Source organism: Notamacropus eugenii, chromosome 3 (genome assembly GCF_028372415.1).
Source record: "Notamacropus eugenii isolate mMacEug1 chromosome 3, mMacEug1.pri_v2, whole genome shotgun sequence".
In the NCBI taxonomy this organism is placed as follows: Eukaryota; Metazoa; Chordata; class Mammalia; order Diprotodontia; family Macropodidae; genus Notamacropus; species Notamacropus eugenii.
Window position 1 is genome coordinate 59,665,062 of NC_092874.1, and position 22,195 is coordinate 59,687,256.

The 22,195-nt window shown below is 35.8% G+C and overlaps 1 protein-coding gene across 4 annotated transcripts in view; it reads left to right on the plus strand.

Annotated features, from left to right (window-relative positions):
* The window catches only part of MALRD1 (MAM and LDL receptor class A domain containing 1), a 1,140,778-nt gene that overhangs the window by 423,669 nt on the left and 694,914 nt on the right, over positions 1–22,195 (plus strand). For all 4 annotated transcript variants that reach the window (XR_011976660.1, XM_072651641.1, XM_072651639.1 and 1 more), the window contains 3 exons: positions 5,096–5,269; positions 12,466–12,586; positions 15,108–15,242. Coding sequence is in view for 3 of the 4 variants with exons in the window: in XM_072651641.1 (XP_072507742.1) it covers positions 5,096–5,269; positions 12,466–12,586; positions 15,108–15,242 (430 nt within the window). In the remaining variant the exon portion in view is untranslated. The remainder of the gene's footprint in view (positions 1–5,095; positions 5,270–12,465; positions 12,587–15,107; positions 15,243–22,195) is intronic.

The window sequence follows — 22,195 nt, forward strand, 5'->3', positions numbered from 1 at the left end:
CTAATATAAGATGAAGAACTAGAAAGGGCCCTGGACCAGGAGAGACCTGGTTTCATAATCTGACTTTGGTTATGTATTATTAGCCCTTAATGAATCATTTACCATCCGTGAATTTCAATTCCATTGTGGGTATTTCATGGCGATCAAGCTACTTGACCTATCTGCCGCTCAGGTTTGGAAGAAGACACTCTGTGAACCTTAAAATGATATTTTAAAGTGAATTAATATAATCTCTTGAGCTGAAACTTTAAGAAAAGGGAACATTTGAGAATGGCAACTTTCATTGACTCTGAACTAGTTTCCTGCAGGGTTATGAACAGGGGACCTAGAAAAGAGCAAAGCTGTCAAAATAAAGGAATAGATGCTTAAGGATGAAGGAAACAATGGAAAAGGATATGAAAACCCAGAGCACCTGAAATGGATCCCCTCTGTGCTTTTAGAAAAGAGTTCTATTCCTGACAGTCTTTCCTTTTTTCATTTCTGTGTTCCTTTCCAACTTTAAATTTTAGTGGTCATCTCTTTGTGAGAGGATGAGATGGCCATTTTACAAATTCAATATGTTGAAATTATGTCAGCTCAGTATGTTCAGCTATAAAGTTGTAGGAAGACCAGATAGTAGAGAAATAAAAAGTGACTTTGGGAAAGTCACTTAACCCTTCTTGCCCTCAATTTCTTCAACAGTAAAATGAAGAGATTGAACAAGGTGGAGCTTAAGTTCTCTTCCAGAACTTAATCTAGTTCTGTATGATCACAATGGTATGGCTTATCTTGTACAAGCCAATGACTATTGCTCCACTAACTATCCTGAACTTTTTCTTCACTATAGAATCTGTTACCATACTTAAGGTGGTGTTATAATTGGTAACTGTTCTTTGTATTAGAGACTTTGGTAAGAAAATATGGAGGGTGAAGGGGCAAGAGATTAAAATCTCTCTGAATGCCTTCTTCCCCTAAAGAAAGGACTATTACTATGATAACAGGTCATTGTTAATAACATGAGTGTAGGATGAGAAGATGATCTCTAGTATTGGGATAGGATTAGAAAAATGTGCAAAGAATTAGAGTGAGGAAGTGTTTGCATGCTCTTAGAGGTGGTGCTTAATGTTTTATGGAGCCCTGCAAGGATGAACAAATTTTAGGTGGGTTTTGAATGTATGCTATTCTGTCTCTTAGTGAACTACATTCTCTATGGAGAATAAAGCAGTAAGATCAAAGCATCATAGAACAAGGGGTGAAAGGGACCGTGGACATCTCCTTGTAATTTTTACAGATGAGGAACTTGAGTCCTAGAGAAGATAAGGGACTGGTCCAAGGTTGCATAGCTAGTAAGCATCAGGGGTATGGTTTGAACAGAGGGATCTTTCCAGAGAGAGAGAGATCTATCCACTATTAGTGCATGTCATAGACCCTTAGACTTAGAGCTGAATGGAACCTTAGAGATAATCTAGTGTAACTCTTCATTTTATAGATGAGGACATGGAATCCCATAGAGTCCAAGTAACTTGACCAAATTCATACTGACTGTGACTCAGAGTCATGATTCATATCCAGATCCTCTGACTCCAAATCCATCACTTTTTCCAATGTACCATGTGCTCTTTTGAAAACCTAATTCCATTACTTCTCTAGGGGCTGCAATTATATAAGGGAGTACAAAATATAGTATCATATAAGCCTTGTAAGTTCTGTGGTGAGTAAATCAAAGAAAGTCAAAATTGGCTAAATGATAATTCATACAGATGGATCTGAATATGCAGCATGTTTTAAAAGCCTTAGTGCAGTTAAGATTTAATAACTTCACAAGCATAAATTCTATAATATTACTAATATATCACATTTCTTTTATATTTATTTAAGCATGTTGTTTTTTAAAAATGTTTTTCATTTTCAAGTTTGCAAGATAAGACCTATTCCATTATGCATTTTTTTGTGTGTGACAGGTACTGGATACCACTTTCTCAGCCTATTGGATCGCCAGGGGAGGTTCTCTTGTTTGACCATGTCAGTTACCTGCCATTGGTCTTTTTCTTGTGCAGTTACATTAAAGCTGTCCTGTATGGCATCAAAACTTTATTCTTGGATGACCTCAAGGCAAGGGTTACAAAGATAATCTTTTCAGTCACTGAATAGCAATTCAGGAGTTTTACAAAGGTCAAAAATGGACTAGAGGAACAAGGCATTATTGAATTTAGTAAGAAGATAATCAACATTTAAAATATTAAATACCTTTTTAAATTTTTAAAATGCTTGTAGCATTTCTACTTTTGAAGTTATTAAAGCTTAAGACTATCCTAAGACTTTTGGGACATGGTGTATTTCAGAACTGAAAATTTCTTTTTGAAATACGAAGTTGAAAGGGCTTGTTTATCTTCATGCTTGCTTCATAGAGGTAAATAGCTGCCTAGTTTCAGCTGTCTGGTAAACAGTCTATTCATTTCTTTAAAGTTGTGCCTAGGTAGCTGCATAACAGGTTTTCAGGGAAGAAGAATTCTGGGCCAACTTCACAGGAACAGAGTAACACCGTAAATAACCATCCTCTTGTAGATTTTCCTGGTAATACCCTAAAGTGTCTGTGTACTTGTATTGTGCTCTCTCCATCTTTAGTGCTTCTGTTCTGGAAGAGAAACCAATGGCATTTCTTAGTTCTTCTCCCTAGTACCATATTTAACATTGCTCAACAACCCCTTTTTCCTCCCTTTACTTCTGTGACCCTGAACTCTTTTACTTTTTCTCCTATTCTTTTGGCCTATCTTTCTGCCTTTCATTGGCTCCTCTTTCTCTTCTTGCCTCTTTAATAGAGACATTCTCCAAGATATAGAGCTTCTCTCTCTCTCTCTCTCTCTCTCTCTCTCTCTCTCTCTCTCTCTCTGTGTCTCTGTCTCTCTCTCTGTCTCTCTTTGTCTTTCTCTCTCTCTCTGTTTCTCTCTGTCTCTCTCCTCTTCCCTTGTCTGTCTCTATTTCTCTCATCCTTCCTTTAATGCTCTTATCTATGTATGACTCCAACTCTCACTTTTATGTGGATGGCTATGAAATCTCTAACTCAAGTTCCAACCTTTCCTCTGGACTCCAGGGCCTTGCTATTTCATCTGCAGAGTTTCTGGAGAGGGCAGCACACTGGACTTATAGTCAGAATACTTACAAGTCCTGATTCTGCCAATGATTGTTACCTCTATAGTTTTGAGCAAGTCACATCGTTTACCTGAGCTTAAGTTTTTATGCCCAAGAAGAGGGCACAATAGTATTTTCACAACCAACTTTACAGGCTATTATGAGAAAAGTGTTTATTAACTATAAAGGATTACATCAACTTAAGGGATAGGTACTGGAGCTGTGACTTCTTTGTGTAGGGTATTCCCAGGTAAGGGAATTCTATTAATGTAGGCCAGCCTCTGTTTTGCTATTTGTAGCTGTAGAAAGTTGCTTGGAGCACTCAGAGGTTAAGTGACCTGCTCATGATCACACAGGCAGCATGTTTCAGAGTAAGACTGGAATACAGGTCTTCCAAGGCTGGCTGCCAGTCCACTGAGCCAGGGTGCTCTTCATCTTGAGTTCCCCTTCTCTGTCGGTAGAACCTTAATCTTTCCAATTATTTGGGCTCAAAATCTCAGTCATCTTTGACTCTTCCTTCTCCTTTATCTTTCTAATATCCAGACTCTTTTCTAAGCCTACTGGACTTGAGACTGAACTTTATCGCCATATTTTCATTAAGAGTACCTCCATAATGATTCCTTTCCATTTCCACTATTTGTTACCACACTCTACAGTAGGCTCTCATTGGCTTTTCCCTGGCTCACTGATATAGTGCATCCAAAGCATTTTTCCTAACTCCTTTCCCCCTACTCTTCTATTCACCAGTCTATGCTTCTTACCACTGTCAGGTTATTCTTTATATGGTGGTTCTCTGACCACTTTAGTTCCTTGCTTATAAACCTTCAAAAGCTTCTCATCACTTATGTACCAGACAAAGTGAGACTCAAGGCAACCACTTTTCTCATATAATACTCCACATTTTCTGTAATTAATTTTCCATTGCTGTTCAGTTTCCCATATCTAGTATGTATCCCCTCAATATCTCTATCCATTTCAGTCTTACCCATCCTTCAAGAGCCATCTTTTCCTCTCTCTTCCTGTCTTTCGTCTATCTCTTCCTTCTCTTCTTTCACCTTTTCTTCTTCATTTTTCTCATCCTTGTCCTTCTCTTTTTCCCTATTTTACTAAATCTTGAAATTAAGTGGCTATTCACAGAATAGATTTCACTACTGATGAGCATGGAGGTTGGAAATGCTGTTTCTAACCTGGGCTAGTTTGCCCCTCTCAAGGCACCCCAGTGGCCTCCCCTTCCATGTGCTTTCTAAGGACTCACCATATTGGTGCCATACTAAGTATGCATACTTTGTCAGCCTCTTATTCAGAATTCCTGAGCTCAAGAATTCCTCAGCCTTCTACCAGGAAGCAGGGATTACAGATGTGGGCTATCATGCTTGGCCAAAATAATATTTCTTCAATTAACTTTTAACTACTGCTCCAACTGAAAATAACCTATTTTCCTTTCAGTTTTGGGAGGCAGCTTGATATAGTGTAAAGAGTGCTGGATTTGGAACAAGAGGACCTGGATGTAAAAATCTCAGTATCCCTGGATCTCAGTTTGCTCATTTGTAAAATGTAGGGGTTGGACTAGATTCCCTCTAATGAGATCACTTTGAATTCTAAATTCATTGAACTCTCAGAAAAGCTATTTTTCTCTCTTATGTAATCTACCTTGGCATAGTCTTCCTAGGTACCATAGCCTTCCCTGGTTTATAGTTATTTATGTGCCTCGTACCTATCCAAACGGACTGTGAGCATCCTAGAGTCTCAAATAGGGGCCACATATTTTTCATGTTCATGTCTCCCATGCATGAAATAGTTGCTTAATAAATTGGTTAAATGAAAACTTCTCTAACCATCTTTCTTTGGGTGATACCTGTTCCTTGAGGAAGAGTAAATTGAGAAGGCTAAAGTTATAAAAATATTATCTGTCAATAAAACTATGTAAAATATGATTGGTACACATAAATATGACCTTTTTAATTTTCCCTTAAAACATTTTCAACAGGTACGGTTTTGGTATCATTTGTCCCAGAATTCACAACTCTCAGTTTTTACAAGGACATCTGTAGATGGTGAGTTACAGAAGCAAGGTGACCTGCTAGAATTTTCCAAATCTCAGTGGACACAAGCAAATATCCCTATTTATTCTAAATCTGGAGAGTCGTTTCTGCCTTTTCAGGTAAGTAGGGAAAATATCAAAAATTGTTTATTTGATGTTGTCATATATGTTAATTGCCAGATTCTATTTAGTCAATGGAATTTTTTACAGTATCCCACCATACCTATCCATCCATCCATCCATCCACCCATACATACCCACATAACATACATATGGTACTTAATTGTACAGGAACTACCAATGTGTCACATTAAAGCATAGGACATCAATGGGGAGCTAATGAAGATTTTTGCACAAGAGAGTGACACACTTATGATTTTGCATTGGGAAGATTCATCTGGAAGTGCTGTAAAGGATGATTTGGAGAGAGACTGTAGTAGGGGAAAACAGGATTTAAAGAAAGTCTTCCTTTGATACCTCATGTTATATGAGTTGGAGTTGATGCTCTCCAAGATTATGTTAATAGAGCAAAAGCACTATTAGTTCTACTAAGTATGAAAGGCAGAGGTTAAATAAGGAACCATATAATTCTTGTCTAAGGACCAATCTTGGTAAGCTGCAAAAAACTCATCAAATCAAGGTGATGGATCTTTTGATTATGGAAATTCTAAGAAGCGACAGTATCTACTAAGTCATAGAGAGCTCCAATCTACTTTAGTGAATGAAGAACCCTTACCAGAAAAATCATAGATTGCTGAAATATGTTTAATATACATGACCAATACTCTATTTTTAAAATGATTATAATGTGACTGATTATCTACGTTTCTTAAAAAAAGACTGACCTTCATGGATTCTGGTGGGAGGATCAGTCATTAAGTGAGGATTTATTAAACCTTCATCATGTACTAGACACTGTACTTAGCACTGAGGATACAAAGAAAAGAATGAAACAGTTTGTACCCTCAAAATATTCATATCAAGGAATATAATAGATAAGAGGCTGAAAGCAATGTCATGAGAAGTGGGAGAGATAAGAATATTTTGGAAAATCATTTTATTTTCTGCAAGAATTACTGTTGGACATGATAGGTGTTGAGAGAAGTGTTATTTAGCTCAAACAAGGTGCTGTTTAGATCAAAAGTTCAAACTGTTTTATCCAGGGTCACCCAGCTAGTAAGTGTCCGAGGCTGGTCTTGAACTCAGGTCTTCTTAACTCCAAGTTCTGAGATCTATCTACTATATGACTACCTGGTTCAAAAAACACACAGGGGCTCTACTCAAAACTTTTTCAGCTGTGTGTAGGATCTGATAGAACTTTCAGTCTGTTAGTTTAGCCTTTGAGAACCTTGGGTCATTCCCAAAGTTATGATGTGTGACTTAACTAAAGCTAGATCATATAATAATGATAATCATATAAGAAAAATTCTGCTGTCAATGGTTTTCTTTCTGTCCTTCTAGAAGTCCTTTTACTAATGGTAAAGAAGGAGGCAATTCCAGAATTTTGGTATCTTTTAACATAAGCAAAAATGCATTTTGTTCTGAAAGTCTGGTCTCAATAGTAAAGATATTATTAATTCTTCGAAGAACTTGGAATTGATTTGGTTTACTGAGTCTTCCAATATGAAGATGGCTCTTGTGTAATCTGAATGTCTCTGGAATTTCCACAGTCCAGATTGTGGTTTCGCTAATAAGTTTGTGAAATAAATTCCTTGTGATTTTGGTTGCCAGTCATTTTTGAGCTGTTTCACCTACCAGGAATTAATCCTATTCTGAGGTTCTTAGATATCTAAATGTATTTTAGCACCTGGATGCTGCCAAGTTTTGTGTGTTCTGAACTCGCCTTTTCTGACCTCTAAAATCCATGAGATGTTATCATGTCTGTTTATTATTGTATATCAATATGCTGAGTTCTTAGTCATAGCAGACAAATGGGATTCAGGCTTTAAGGTCAGCCTCCTTCAGTATGGGAATTTTAAAGGACTGAGGTAGTCTCTGGTCTCTAATGGGTTACCCTTGAATAAATGGTTATTTAAAAGACAAATCGATGATTTCCAAGAGTGTATCATTTCTCATGTCCAGAAAACTAAGAGGCTGAACTTTAGGTTTCTTCAGCTTATTGTGGAGGGAGAAATACTGGGTAATCTGTGAAGTTTTTCCTCTTTATTCTAGCAGTTATAGAGTTAAGAAAGCTTCCATGGTTTACTGTGTTTGTAGGTATTATGTTTTATTATTTTATTTTTATAAAAGGGCTCTAAGATAATTAGTAATGATATTTTCTGATTCAGGTATAAATTCTGATCTGCTCAGATTTCTCATTTGCTATACTTAAGTCTAAGAGTGAAGGAATGAAGGAAAATCATTTATCAAGCACTTATGATGTATGAGGCATGATGCTAAGCATTGGGAACATATAAATATGGAAGAGATACAGTCCTACTTTCAAAAAAGCTCTATTTTAATTGGGAGGGAGCAATGGCATATGTAGGCAATTGAAAGCTATGGAAGAATATTTTGGTCTAGGAAATTATGAGATTGGTGAGTCAAGCCATAAAGCAAGTTAATTGAAGTGCTTTGCTCAGAAGAAATAGTATTGTTAATTTTATTATCACTCTCAGAGAATAAGAGGGGTCTGCACAATGCAGGAATATGGACAGGGTCTGTGGCTGATTAGACATGATAGTCTCATATTATTACATATAATAATTAGGCTAGCGAGGCGAGAGGGTAAGATTTCTAAGGCTCAATAACTGAAGTCATGGTTTCTGGAAAGACTGTTTGTAGGGTGATGTGGTAGGACAATGTCTCTTGTGAAAAAGGTGATAGTGTAAAATATACATGGAGCAGGGGAAAGTATGCTGGATTTGTAAATGGAGGACTTAGATTTAAATTCCATCTCAGTTGCTTAGTGTCTGACCAGTATGTCAGCTGGTGTCTCAATTTCCTTATCGTTCAGTGAGGAGGTTGGGCTACATGTCTTCTCAAGTCCTCTCCAGCTCAAAATTAGAGATTCCATAAGTTCTCTTTCATGTCCCCAACTGTAATAATGAGGCAACACTACACTATTAGACTGCAAACTTTGGAGGGCATGGGTTGTTCCATATTTTCTGGTACCTGGCATATAGTAGGCACTTACGTGTTTATTGACTGACTATTGGTATTGTTAACATTTCCAAATGCCTTGTGAATATTGTATTGCTCCATAGGCACACATTTTTGGAGCCTCACACTGATACCATATTGATCTATGTTCCTTGCAGATTTACTATTGTTGTGAATAATATGTCATATAAAATAATAAATTTGACATTTGTGCTTAATTCTCTATAATAATGACTGATACTAGATGTCAAGTATTTACTGGAATCAATAATTATAATCAATATTAATTTCTTGACATTATTTGAAAGTTTCACTGAAAGTTAAGATTTATAGGGCAAGAGTGAGAATGTATTCTTTCTGAAATTACTTGGTTATTGGTGATTGGATTCTGGGCCTTCATTAAAATGTATTTTGTAAGGCAACACTTCTACAGTATTCACTCTAACCCAGTGACCTCTTCAGACTAATTGCAAAGAGATCATTATATTCCTATTTTCCTTCTTTTATTCTTATTGCTCATAGTCTTTCTTTTCCTATGTATTTTCTCTTTTCTCTCTCTCTCACCTTTCCCTTTCTTCCTCTTGAAAGCAATCTATCTAAATGACTATGATAGAACTAGAGGCTAACTTAGCCTGTTGAGAATTTCTTTGGAAAATCAATGCCTATTTTTCCAAAGATGAAAAATGAAGTAAACATGAGACCTACTTAAAATGCAAAATAACAAACAGGAGTTTTAAACTTTATATATGTAAATATAACACTTGTTTTGGGAATCTGGGTCATCTAAGATTGATTTAATTTTTAATTTTTAAATTATATTCTGCCTCTCTGAAAGTGGAGTCTTTCCCTTTTTCCTATTGTACTTTTGTTGAGGCATCTTTTCTGAAACTCTCAAAACCTATTCTTTGGAAAATGTGTGATTGATCAATTGATTAATTTCCTATCAGAAGTACTGGCTTTAACTTGAACTCAATAATTCTGGTTGGTCCAATTGATTAAATTTAAGAATTGAGCTAGTGTTCAGTCATGTCCAACTTTTCCTTAACCCCTTTGGGGTTTTCTTGGCAAATATACTGATATGATTTGCCATTTGTTTCTCCAAATCAATTTATGAATGAGGAAACTGAGGCAAAGAGGATTAAGTGACTTGCCCAGGATCACACAGCTAGTAAGTGTCTGAGGCCAGATTTGAACTCAGGAAGGTGAGTCTTATTGACTCTAGACCCAGCACTCTATCCATTTATTTTCTTATGCCTTAAGGTGAGAATTAATCTCTAACCAAAACCTTTAAAGGATACATTTTTTTTTTTGAGAGACAGACATAAGATTTTATTGATATAGGGAGATTATGGTAAGGGAATCTCCTTTCTCAGTGCAGCTTAGGGTCTGCTCAGGTATTTCTAGCCTTATAAAATTCAATGTGTCCTTGTGAGGTTAAGAGCCTTGTTCAGTCACATAGTCTGTATGTGTCAGAGACAGGACCAGAGCCCACCTCTTCTTTCTGTGCTCTATAACTTTCTGTCTCCTATACCCAACTTCCTCTTCCCAGATGGGGAAGTGGGATGAAGGGAACAGATGAATTTCTTTTATTTCTTTTCATTTATTTAAAGAAATAAGTACCATAATTAAGTAAATAGTTAACAGTATTATCTGTATTAGTATAGGAGAACAAAGGTGTGGATAAATTCTACATCCTTTTATTTGGATTTGGAAGGCTGACATTGAAATATAAGTATCTGGACCTTTTTGGCAATTTCTTCAGGAAGGTAATATTACTGTATTGTAAAGATCCAATTGAAGAGAGCCAAAAAATTCTCCAATGCTCCAATTAGTCTTGGCTTCTATTCTGAGAATAAAACAGTGTTCCTCGCAGACTGATGCGGAAACACCAATCTGAATAGAACTGTTACCCTTTCAAGCCTCCCCTAGAGCAGGGAAAATGATTGCTTTTGGCTTTGCATAATGAACCTGAAAGCTCCATGAAAAGAGTAATAAAAGAAGTTCGAGAGGTTGACAAAGGAAAGAATCAAGTGAGACCAGTAATTGCTTATTTGCAGCAAACTTAAAAATTCGAAAACAAGGTTTCCTATAAGTAAACTATAATGTGAAAAAGTTCACTGTTGATAATAAGAGTTGATGATAAATTGCAAAAACTGTCTTTGTTCAAAACAAATCCAGTCACTTAGACCTTGAGTAAAAGCATGCACATTTAGGTGCAAGTGAATAATTGTTTTCATAAAAGAATTATCAAGACTCTTACAGAGTTATAAGAGGGTCTATATTGTTCAGTCACAATCAGAGCCACAATTGTATCAGTCACAATCTGGCTAATCAGCTGAATAGAATGTGTTCTTTCCATCCTCAAAAACACAGAGCCAGTGAATCTGAATAAAAAAAAAAAGAGTCAACAGGCACCAACTTTACTGGAATATTTAGTTATGAGCTGAGGATGCCTGGTGAATCTGGAGACCTGATATTTGGGGTGACATGTTATATTGGCCACAAGAAAGATGGGTGTGAGGAAGAAAGAGTCTGGAATTCCTCACAAGTAATTTGGATAAAGAACATGGAGATCTACTTCATCTAGTCTCAGCTTTGCTAGCCACACCCTATTGATATGTCTACATCTTTGAGGAAGTGGTACATTTAGGTTTGGGTTCCTTCTCTTTCTTATGATCTTTGTACCTTGGGATCAGTACAGTTGTACAATTAGGGTATTATAAAGTGATCATATTCAAGTGATCTGAAAGGAATCTCTTGGTATGAGCATTTATCATGGGAGGAAGGATGCTATCCAAATCTATGTTTCCAGGGTGAGTGGAGGCCTGTTTTTTTGTTTGTTCATTTGGTTTTTTTTATCCTGTGGTCTCTGAGAGTGACTCTGGCTTAGGCTCTCCCCTTTTGAGATTCATTGCCCATCAGTGGTCATGATTTTCGCTTCTTCACCCTTCTCTGTCATGCCCTGTACACATCCTTAGACATTGAATAGGAAGAAAAACATACCTTGAAGTCAATCACTTAGCTACTTTCTCTTTGATTTGCCTGAAGATTTTGTATCTCAGTGTCAAAGATGTAGCTTTCCACATGGTGTGAAGGACTTATGCCAAGTTAATATGAAAAAGTAATCCAATGCTCATGTGCAACCTATTTGTTTTGTTTTGCAATGGATGCAGATTTCAGTGCAGTGACCTAGGGGGTTGGTAAATTGTATTGGAAGTAAAAATGTCTAAAGTTGATTTTCTGATTGTGCTGTGGTCTGGCTGTTTTATGCATGTTCTTCTTCAGAAGTGTTTTTGAGGTTACTCCTGAAGCTTTCTTTTTGTTATTATTGGTTTGTTTTAATTTTTAACTGAAGATAGGGACTATACCCATGATTTTATTGATCTAGAGGGAACTTCCAGGTGAGGAAACTCCCTCTTCCAGTGCAGATCAGAACCTTTGCTGCAATTTAAAGACTCAGTGCATTGTTTAGAGTACTGAGAAGCTGTGACTTTCCCAGGGTCGTACATCCAGTATTAGATGTGACTCTTGTATTCTGATCTTCCTGGTTTTAGGTCCTCATTTATCTGAGAGGATAGCAAAATTGTATCAGAAGTTATGAAGAAAGTATATACATGTACATATGTGATGTGTTGAAAAATAACATCAGTAATTGATAAGATGTTAGATTTAATTGCATTTAAATATGTGGCTTTAGGTTGTTTTAGAATATGAATTTTATTAATGAGTGACTGTGGGGTTAGTGTTTGTGTTATATATCTTTCTAAGTGGGTTTATGTATGTATATCCACAAATATATATGTATGTATTTACATATTCCTATATGGAAATGTGTCATTGCCTTCAGCAGGCCCATTACAAATTAATTCATGCCTCAATTAAATTGAGTTGTAAACTACCACAGTTGATTACCAGAAGTAGCTCATTTACAATGCATATCACTCTTAATGGTTCCAATGGGAAGCCATCCCTTCAGATGTGATGAATACTGCCATTTTTATTTGAAACGAGGTTATTGAAGCTATGAAGGTGACCTAAGCTGCTGTCAAAGCATTTGTGGCCTTCTAAATGCGGGATTTGGTTTCTTTGGTTCCCAAAAGAATTTCAAGAAATTGAAATACTAGGCAGATGCAAAAAGTTTTTATTTCCCACACGGGGAATTTTCTAGAAATGAATTTTTTGGGAGGATAAAATTTGTGTCTTTGCTGTTACAGCTCATTTTACAAGCCACCGTTTTTTCAGAAAATGCCACTGTTGCCATTGATGACATCAGTATAACTCCAGATTGTGGCATTTCTCTCAAGTCATTTTCAAGTACAAACAACAAAAGCAAAGGCAAGTATTTTATTCCTATTACTGGGACCCATTCAGGCCTGTTTGAGAGGAAAGAGAAAAATGAAAATCACATTGTTACATGTCTTATTGCCATACTGAACTGGATATTCTGTTGTTCAAATAACATAACTTCAGTGAGGGGAAAGATATGCCAAAGGATGCTTAGCTAAGCCATGGCCCAACTTCCTGACATCAGTATTATAAAGAATTGTCCTGTAGTAACAACTCCATAAATATCCTTTCTTTTCTTCTTTCCTCTCTCCTTTTCTCCCTCTCTCCTTCCCTTGTTTTCTTTTCTCCTGCCTTCCTTCATTCCTGTTTTTGTTCATTCATTCTTTCATTCTCTCCTTTCTGTCTTTCTTTCTCTTCCTTCCTTCTTTCTTTCTTTCTTTTCCTTCCTTCCTCCCTTTTTTCTTTCTTTCTTTCTTTCTTTCTTTCTTTCTTTCTTTCTTTCTTTCTTTCTTTCTTTCTTTCTTTCTTTCTTTCTTTCTTCCTTCCTTCCTTCCTTCCTTCCTTCCTTCCTTCCTTCCTTCATTCCTTTCTTCCTTCCTTCCTTCCTTCCTTCCTTCCTTCCTTCCTTCCTTCCTTCCTTCCTTCCTTCCTTCCTTCCTTCCTTCCTTCCTTCCTTCCTTTCTTTCTTTCTTTCTTTCTTTCTTTCTTTCTTTCTTTCTTTCTTTCTTTCTTTCTTTCTTTCTTTCTTTCTTTCTTTCTTTCTTTCTTTCTTTCTTTCTTTCTTGTCATGTTTGACTTGTTTCAAAGCAAAGGTTCTTTCCCTATGTCTACAGATACTGAAGTGGTCTTGAATACATTATAGAGGGTCCAAGAACTTGGATGGGAAAAATAATTCAGTAGATTTGAATCCTTTTGTAATCTTATGTATTTTATTTTGTGTATTTCAAAAACAGTAGTCTGAAAAAAAGAGTCTATAGGCTTCACCAGACCATAAAAGGACTCCATGACATACCAAAAGGTTATGGATTTTTGCTTTAATGAAACAATTTACAATTAGGTTAGAGATTCATTTTACATACCTTTACAGACACTTCTATGCAAATCATTTGCAATATGAATTTGACAATGCAGATAAGCATATAATGAAATTCATATTTTAGAGTAGGAATTAAAAATTTAAAAAATTGTCAAATTTTCCCTTTGTAATACTTAAGTTCATCTAGGTAGTAAAGTAAAGTTTGATGTTAGTTAGAGTGCTTAAACTTATATACCCCTAAAGAATGGTTGGAACTTGGTTTATAATGTTTAATTATTGTATACATTGAGAATTGAAGATCATAATAAGGACAAAGTGAATCAAAGTCATCAATTTTATTTTTTTCCTGTTTTTTGGTCTTCTTTACTATTCTCCTGACCATTTGCAGTCTTCTGTTTCTTAAGCTCTACAAAGATTCTAATACTAATCCTTCCCTTAATGTTTATTGTGATCTCAATTTCTTGACCCTTTCCTATTCTACTGATCTCTTTCTCCAACTCAGTCCTCATTTATCTCCATTAGTGGTCCCATGATTTACTGCATTTATAATTTACTGTCCCCAAATCCAGAATCTCTCACTGCCTTAGACCTATCATTGTCAAGTTCTTGATTTTTCTCTTGCGGCTCTTCTGGACTTAGGGCCTATATGTCTTTCTACTGTAGTGGATCATAAATTTATAGAGAGAAATTCATTCAAGGAATTATTTAATTCCTTAATTTAAGGCCACAAATGACAGTCTATCAGAACTAGTTGCCACATTGCTTATTATGTATATTCACATGTGATGAATGAATTTGCTCAGTAAAATGGAAGATTTTTATGCTGATTTCAACCTATAACTATTTAATTAAGCTCATCTCCAATCTGAGCTATAGTTAGAGATCTTGGCAAATTGATAAAAATTGAATGGCAGAGGAAGGGGACATTGTCATACAGAGACCTCTCTGGTCCCAGCTGTACATATATATATATATATAACAGGAGAAAGGACGGTCTATTTCTCAAAGAGGATGACTCTTTGACAATGGATATGGTGACCCAAAAGAGCCCTTTGAATTGAGACCCAGGGATGATGGTTGCAGCAGAGAGTTATGCTTCTCTTGGGAAGGTAGTTTATTCCATCCTTCCCTAACACCACAGACATAGGATCAGAGCATCATAGATTTAGAGGTGAGAGGAAACTAAAGAGGACCTCAAATTTAACCACCTCATTTTACAGATGATGAAAATGATGCAGAGAGATGAAATGATTTATCCAGGATCACAGAGTGAGCAAGTGTCCAAAGTAGGATTTGAACTCAGGTATTCCTGTGTCCTAGTCCTGGATCTTATTCATTATACCATGTCCCTAGGAAAAGCTCTGCTTGTCATCGTTGGTCACAGTGAGGACTCTGATTTAATTAAACAAAATTCAACGCAATTTATTCCAATTCAGACCATGAATTCTTCCAATATCCAACCTTCTTTTTTGTAAGCATAGTTTTCAAAAGAATGTTCTGATGTCAATGATGCCTTGTGTTTATTTTCTGAAGGGGAAGAGACTATTACTCAGTCTGGCAATTGTGAAGTTGGATTTGTGCCATGTGAAGATGGAAGCTGTATTTTATCTAGCAAAGTGTGTGATTTTACACCTGACTGCCCAAATGGAACTGATGAAGTCCATTGTGGTATGTGAAAGCACTGAGTAACTACTCACCCTGCAAATATTTGTATGCATTTTACTTTGTACCTTAACGTTAAGCACGTATCATTTCATTAAGAGTGGTTAATAATGACAATGATAAGAATTCAATCTTCCACTAGGAACAGTGTAATCTCGACCCCTCCGTATGCCTGGCTTAATCTTTACAACCTAAAGCAAATCAGGATGGTCATGGAAGAGAAGCAAAGACATAAGGATAGTGATCCATTACAGATATTCTTTGAATGATTGGCCTTGATACATCCAGTGTGCTTGCCGCCATTTTGATGAATAGTGATTACTTTCTATTATGATTAATAACAACAACCACTACATTTACATAGAGCTTTAAGGTTTGCAAAGCACTTTACAAATATTATCTCATTTGATCCTCTCAACAATCCTGAGAAGTAGGTGCTCTTATTATCATCCACATTTTATGGATGAGGAAACTGAGGCAGACAGGCTAAGTGGTTTGCCCAAGATCGAACATCTAGCATGTGTCTGAGAAAGGATTTGAATTCAGGTCTAGTGCTGTCACCCCTATGTTCTGGCTGCTACAAATTGTAGTGTATGATTGATAAACTAATTTAAAAGGTTGTTATAATATTGTAATATTTGTTTTAAATCTTTGGCAATGCTTTTCAAATCTCTAATTTTGAAGTTAAATTTACCTTCTGGGGTAGTACAGCTTTTACGTCAGTAATTTATACTTGTGTATATGGTTGAACCTGGGGTAGATGAGTGATCTCCCTGATCTGGCTATTTCCCCACAAAAGGCTTCTTCCTGATTTGTTCTTTTTTTCATATATTAAAAATGTTCATATTTATTGAAAGTTAAATTTATAATCAAAAAGAAAAGTTAAAATCAATTCAATTCAGTGAACATTTATTAAACATTTATAAGGTGCCAGGCATTGTGCTAAGTGCAGGGAATGCAAATAAGAAAAAAAGATTGTGTCCTGAAGGAGCTTACAATCTAATGGAAGAAAAGAACACAGAAAGGAAAGCAGGAAGTGGGAGTGGACACTAGGGGATGTCCTGCAAGAGGCCTGATCCAAGGAGTTAAATCACCTAGAGAAACTAATGGAAAACTTCCAAGTTACTTGGAAAGCTGAGATCCTGGACATCTGGAAGGTTTGGATAAGAGTTTAGTGCCCCACCCATGAGCTCTCCAGTCAGAGGGGAGACACAATTGAGGGGGCTGAATAGGTGTTGAGTATAAAAAGTGGAGTCAGTTATCATGGAGATGAGATTTCAGTTTGTCCAGAGTGGGGCATGATATTGCATGGAATCAAAACCTCTCTGAGGTGTAGATGGAAAAGTCTGGTCAGAAGGCAGTGTTCTAAAGCATTTATTTAAGTTTACCTTTTGTCATTTATCTATTTTCTCAAAGAAGTGAGGTTGTCTGCGTGAATCTTTGAAGGTTTAGCATACTAGAGTAAAAGGAGGGTGATTTTCTGGGTCTACTGCTCACTTCTCCTGGCCTGACAACCCACGTGGGAAGTTTTTATTTTTTTTTGAAGGGGTTGGGAATCTGTACGTGCATCAAATATTATCATTTTGATCTTTATTCAATAAACATCAAGCTTCAACAACATATATAACGTGACTACATTATGGATAAGCAAGCATTCTTTTAAACTCAATAAATAGTGTGCCTTGCACACATGCTTATTATTTTCCAAATGTATGTAGTGTTGGTTGTGATAAATGCATACCAGTGGATGTGAAAACATTACTATATGCATAATAATTTTTCCCATGGTGGATTTTCTCTATCAGAGATTAATTAATTAATTAATCTATTAGAGATTAATAATGCATATACTATGAGGAGTGTCATTCAGTGGAAGGATCCCTAGATTTGGAGTTTTAGTTTGTGAATTCCTATCCTGGCTCTGTAAATTTTCTCTCTTAGATAATGATGTTAGTGATGTTTATTTGGTATCTTTTGTTTGTATATCTTCTGCATTTCCCATTGTGTGAGTTTATTTGCTATTAGGGTTTAAATTTTTTTTTTCACTAAAGTAAAATGAATCTTTAATGGCCATCTTCTCTGAAGCTAGCTTTCATGCATACATAAAAAATCATACAATATTCCTTGATGAATGGGGCAATGGAGATAGATATATTTGTTCAATAATCTTCTGATTATTAATATCAAGGGAGAACATAAAATAGTCGACATGTTTTTTTTTGTTTTATTCTCTCAAAATTAAATTTATTTATTTTTAGTTTTCAACATTCACTTCTGTAAGATTTTGAGTTTTATATTTTCTCTTCCTCCCCGCCTCCTCAAGACAGCATGTAGTTTGACACAGACTATACATATACATTCATTTTAGACATAGTTTCACATTCATCACATTATAAAGAAGAATTAGAACCAATATTTTAGACATAGTTTCACATTCATCACATTATAAAGAAGAATTAGAACCAATTGGAGAAAACACGAGAAAAAAGAAACAAACAAAAAAAAAGAGCAAATAGGATGCTTCGATCTGCATTCAGACTGTCTGGATGTAGACAGCATTGTCCATCATGCGTCATTTAGAGTTATCTTAAATCCTTGCATTGCTCAGAGAAGCTGAGTCTATCAAAGTTAATCATCGCACAATTTTGCTGTTACTGTGTACAATGTTCTCCTGGTTCTGCTCACTTCACTCAGCATCAGTTCATATAAGTCGTTCCATGTTTTTCTGAAGTCCACCTGCTCATCATTTCTTATGGAACAATAGTATTCCATTACATTCATATACTACAACTTGTTCAGCAATTCCCCAATTGATGAGCATCTCCTCAATTTCCAATTCTTGGCCACCACAAAAAGAGCTGATGTAAGAATATTTTGTACATATAGGTCCTTCTCCCATTTTTATGATTTCTTTGGGATACAGACCTAGAAGTGGTACTGCTGTATGGAAGGGTATGCATAGTTTTATACCGCTTTGGACATTGATTCAAATTGTTCTCCAGAATGGTTGGATTAGTTCACAACTCAACCCACAATGCATTAGTGTTTCAATTTTTCCACTTCTTCTTCAACATTTATTATTTTCCTGTTTTATCTAGTCTATCTGATAGGTGTGATATGGTACCTGAGAGTTGGTTGGATTTGCATTTTGGCATGAGGCATATATTGAGGAAACTATTCGCTACTGTCAAGAGGGTGTTTAACAGAGAGTCTGGAGGGAAGAGGTTGTTGTGTTTGTCTTTCATTTTTGAAAACGACCATGACATCAGAGAAATGATGACATGACTTGCACTTGACTTTGTTTTGAGAGAGGGAGGGCTGTGCAAGGTTACCTGCCTCACTTTCTCCTCCTGAGCCATCTGGATCCAGTGACCAGATATTCATCAGGATGACTGGACACAGCCCAGGATGCAATGGGAGACCTTGGCCTTTTTAGACTAGGCCTTTTCAAAAGGTACTTACTTAAAGTGAGGTAATGCCCATTCAGTGAATGGGACTCTTTAAAAGGTAGTCGGGGGGATGACTACTTTAATAAAGATAAATCACACTGGAAGGGGCAGGAGCCTCAGCCTCAGGGTTGTTGTTTGGAAGAGAAACTGTTACTATTGACATTCACTCTAAGCTAGGAGGGTCCAAAACAGCCATTGAATGGAGGTTGGGGAGGCACCCTTCCTTGTTCAATCCATGTACAGGGCATAAGGTTTTAGGGGATATGAGAAAGAGGAGAGGAGAGGAAAGGAATCCCTATAAAAGGAGAGCCCTATAAATGGTGAGGCCCTTTAGATCCTCCTATTTTCAGATGGCATTGAGATATGATTACCACATGTTCTAAAACATTACAGAGGAATGTTTTATGATATATAGGAAATACATGATAAATGTGTAGGATTCTACCAAGGAGGATGTGTAGGACAGAGTTCAAATGAAAGAGATTTCCTATGGATGGAGAGGTGTTGCTGAGACAATGTTTTGGAAGTAATATTGTGCTGATTATATTGAGTCCAGGAATACTGCAGCATCCTTTCCCCCACCCCCAAAATGAGATCTAGGATTAATTTTAGCTATCCATGTGGGAAAACTAAGTGGATGAATAATGCATGCTTTTGAAACCATGGTATGCGTTTGGATGGATAGCATAAAGAAATCATTTAAATATTTTATTTTGGACCTATATTATAAATAGATGATAAACTGGGTTCAGTTCTATTCTGGGCTGAGTAGGAGTAGTGTGAGTTGTATTATATTTTGTTAATTGTGCAGTTTTTTTTAATATCATTCCACTTCTGCTTGCCTAATTAATCTTAAATATCCTTGATTTTTTAAAACCATATGTGTTACAGGTGAGAAAGCCCATAAGTAACTGGAAAAACTCCATAAATTATAATGATATATTTTGTATCTGAAATCCAATTTTACCTTTTTGAATTCCAGCCTAGAGTATGCAGTTATTTATCATTATTTTAAATGGTGGACTCTGCACTTATTTCTAATTTGGAGCAGGAAATTGTTATTTCATTTACCCTACACTTGATAAGTTTTTGACTGAAGTCATAATTCTATAAACATTTAAGAAGCATAGTACAATACAGAAAAAATGATTTAGAATGTTTTAGATTTCTTGTTTAAATGCATGTGTGAATGTGTGTGATTTTTCCTAGATAGATATATTATCCAATCACAGAAACATGTTTGCTTTCCAGAAGAGAGAAGAGCCCAGGATAATGTTCTAAGAAATAATGTTCATACGAAGTGATTTAAAAAAATTGTTTTAGTACTTTGAAATAAATTATATTTATGGTTTTCTCATTTATCACTCTAGTTTAACAGTAGATTTAATCTATATAGGCAATCCATACTAGTTATCTTTCATGATCTAATTGCATTATGAGAAAATATGAATTCCCCAGAGCTGTCTTTCTCTCTACCTTCTCTTTTCTGTTTGTGTGTGTCATAGCCTGATGATCAATTATATTTATTTAATATTTGCTAAGAAATACATATTTGAAAAAACAAACTTCTCTGGTAGGTCTATCAGTTTTAAATTTTAGGTCTAGCAGATTAAGATATTCATAAAAGTCACTGATCAGCATATTTATAAATTGCTTTTTTAAAAAACCTTTATAGTGATATGTTCAGATTATGGGCATTTCCCTTTTTCCCATATCTCATTTCTTCCTCCCCATCACTACAGACTAGATTAAAAGTTCTCTCAAAAGTATCCTATGGTAAATAAATCATTTTCAGCTGACAAAAGTTAAATCATTTTTTTAATCCTTCATCTTAATTTTCTGTCCTCAAATTAAAGATCCAGATGCAGGATTCCAGTACCCAAACTACTCAAGTGTTATATAATTATGGAAAGTTGTAATAAGGTGTTATTAGTGAAGGATTATCATTTCATTGATGTTAAGCTAACAACTCCATTAATTCTCATTCATGGTAATTATTGATCACCTGGGGAAAGAAAAGAAATTGTAGTAACATTGGCAAGTGCCTTTGGTATGGGGTTAGATAGAACTGTTAGTTGGATTAGTCTTTGTTTTGAATGGTTCTTTTGTTAAACTGAGGAAGATAATGAAAGGAGTAAAATAGCTTAGAGAAATGTAAGGGTTTCTCTTTGGTTGTTTCTTTTTTCTAATTGGAATTTTCTACCAGCAAAAAATGAAGTATCTGTTTTTTAAAAAATAAGGAAGTCATTTTCCATGATGCGCAATGAACATAAGTAGATCATAGTATATCACCAATAATGATCAGCAACAACTTGGGCATGAGACATATTATAAAATATATCGTCAATGACACATGACCAGAAAAAAAGTGCACTCTGCATGTACTGAGATGAAAAAACAAGATGGATAGATAGATACCTCAACTGTTACCTTGGTAGCATATGTTAATAATTTGTTCTTAGGAGGCAGAGATCTGGGGATCTTTAGAACTTGGATGTACATAAAGTTCTGGTAAAAAAGGAACCCCATACAATAAATGTATAATCTTATTCAAGAAAGGAGAATTAAGATGAACTATTCTAAAACGGTCTATAGGAAAAACTATCAATTCTCAGTTGATAAGTTCTCATATCATCCTGTCTTGTATTCAAAGGGAGCCTGGATATGAAACTGAACAGAGAGTAAAAGAATGAGAGAGGATAGAGAAGAAAAAGAAAATGGAAGAGACTTGTGATAGCTCTTCCACTCATTATCAGATAGCAAGTAATTTGTTCATAAATAAATTGTGTGTGTGTGTGAGAGAGACAGAGAGAGAGTTTGTGTGTATGTGTGTGTGTGTGTGTGTGTGTGTGTGTGTGTGTGAGAGAGAGAGAGAGAGAGAGAGAGAGAGAGAGAGAGAGATGGAAAGAAAAGAGCACAGAGACCAACCATAAAAGTAGACAGCCAGAAATATCAAGAACGAATACCCAAGAAGAACTGGAGAAAGCCTTGACTGCTACTTTGTATGAAATTCATCCATATGCTTCTGCTTATGTGCCTTCCATCTGAGACAAAGGCTTTACTTTAGTCCTGCTGCTTTAAACAGAGAGTAATTAATATACTATCTCCTCTCCAAAATGTAGGTAGTTACTCTCATCCAAGATCTTCTAGTAGAGTTGGTAATAAAGTGAAGAGATTTGGCCTAATCCTTTATTTTCCACTAATAATGCCATTAATTGTTTCCCAGAAAATTATTGCTTTGGGAAAAAATTACTCAGTGGATTTATTCTGATTATTCAGCTTGGTTCTAATTGTTCTGCCTTCTGTGTATAATTGATCTAGTTAAGCTATTATTTTGTCACTGTCTTTTTTGCTAGAATTTTACTTTTGCCTAATTCATCTTAAACATCCTTGGTGTCTTTTTTTTTTTTTACTGTATGTGATGTATTTGAGAAAGCTCACAAGTAACTGGAAAAACTCCATAAATTATAACGATATTTAATACATAGAAGACACAACAAAAACCAATTG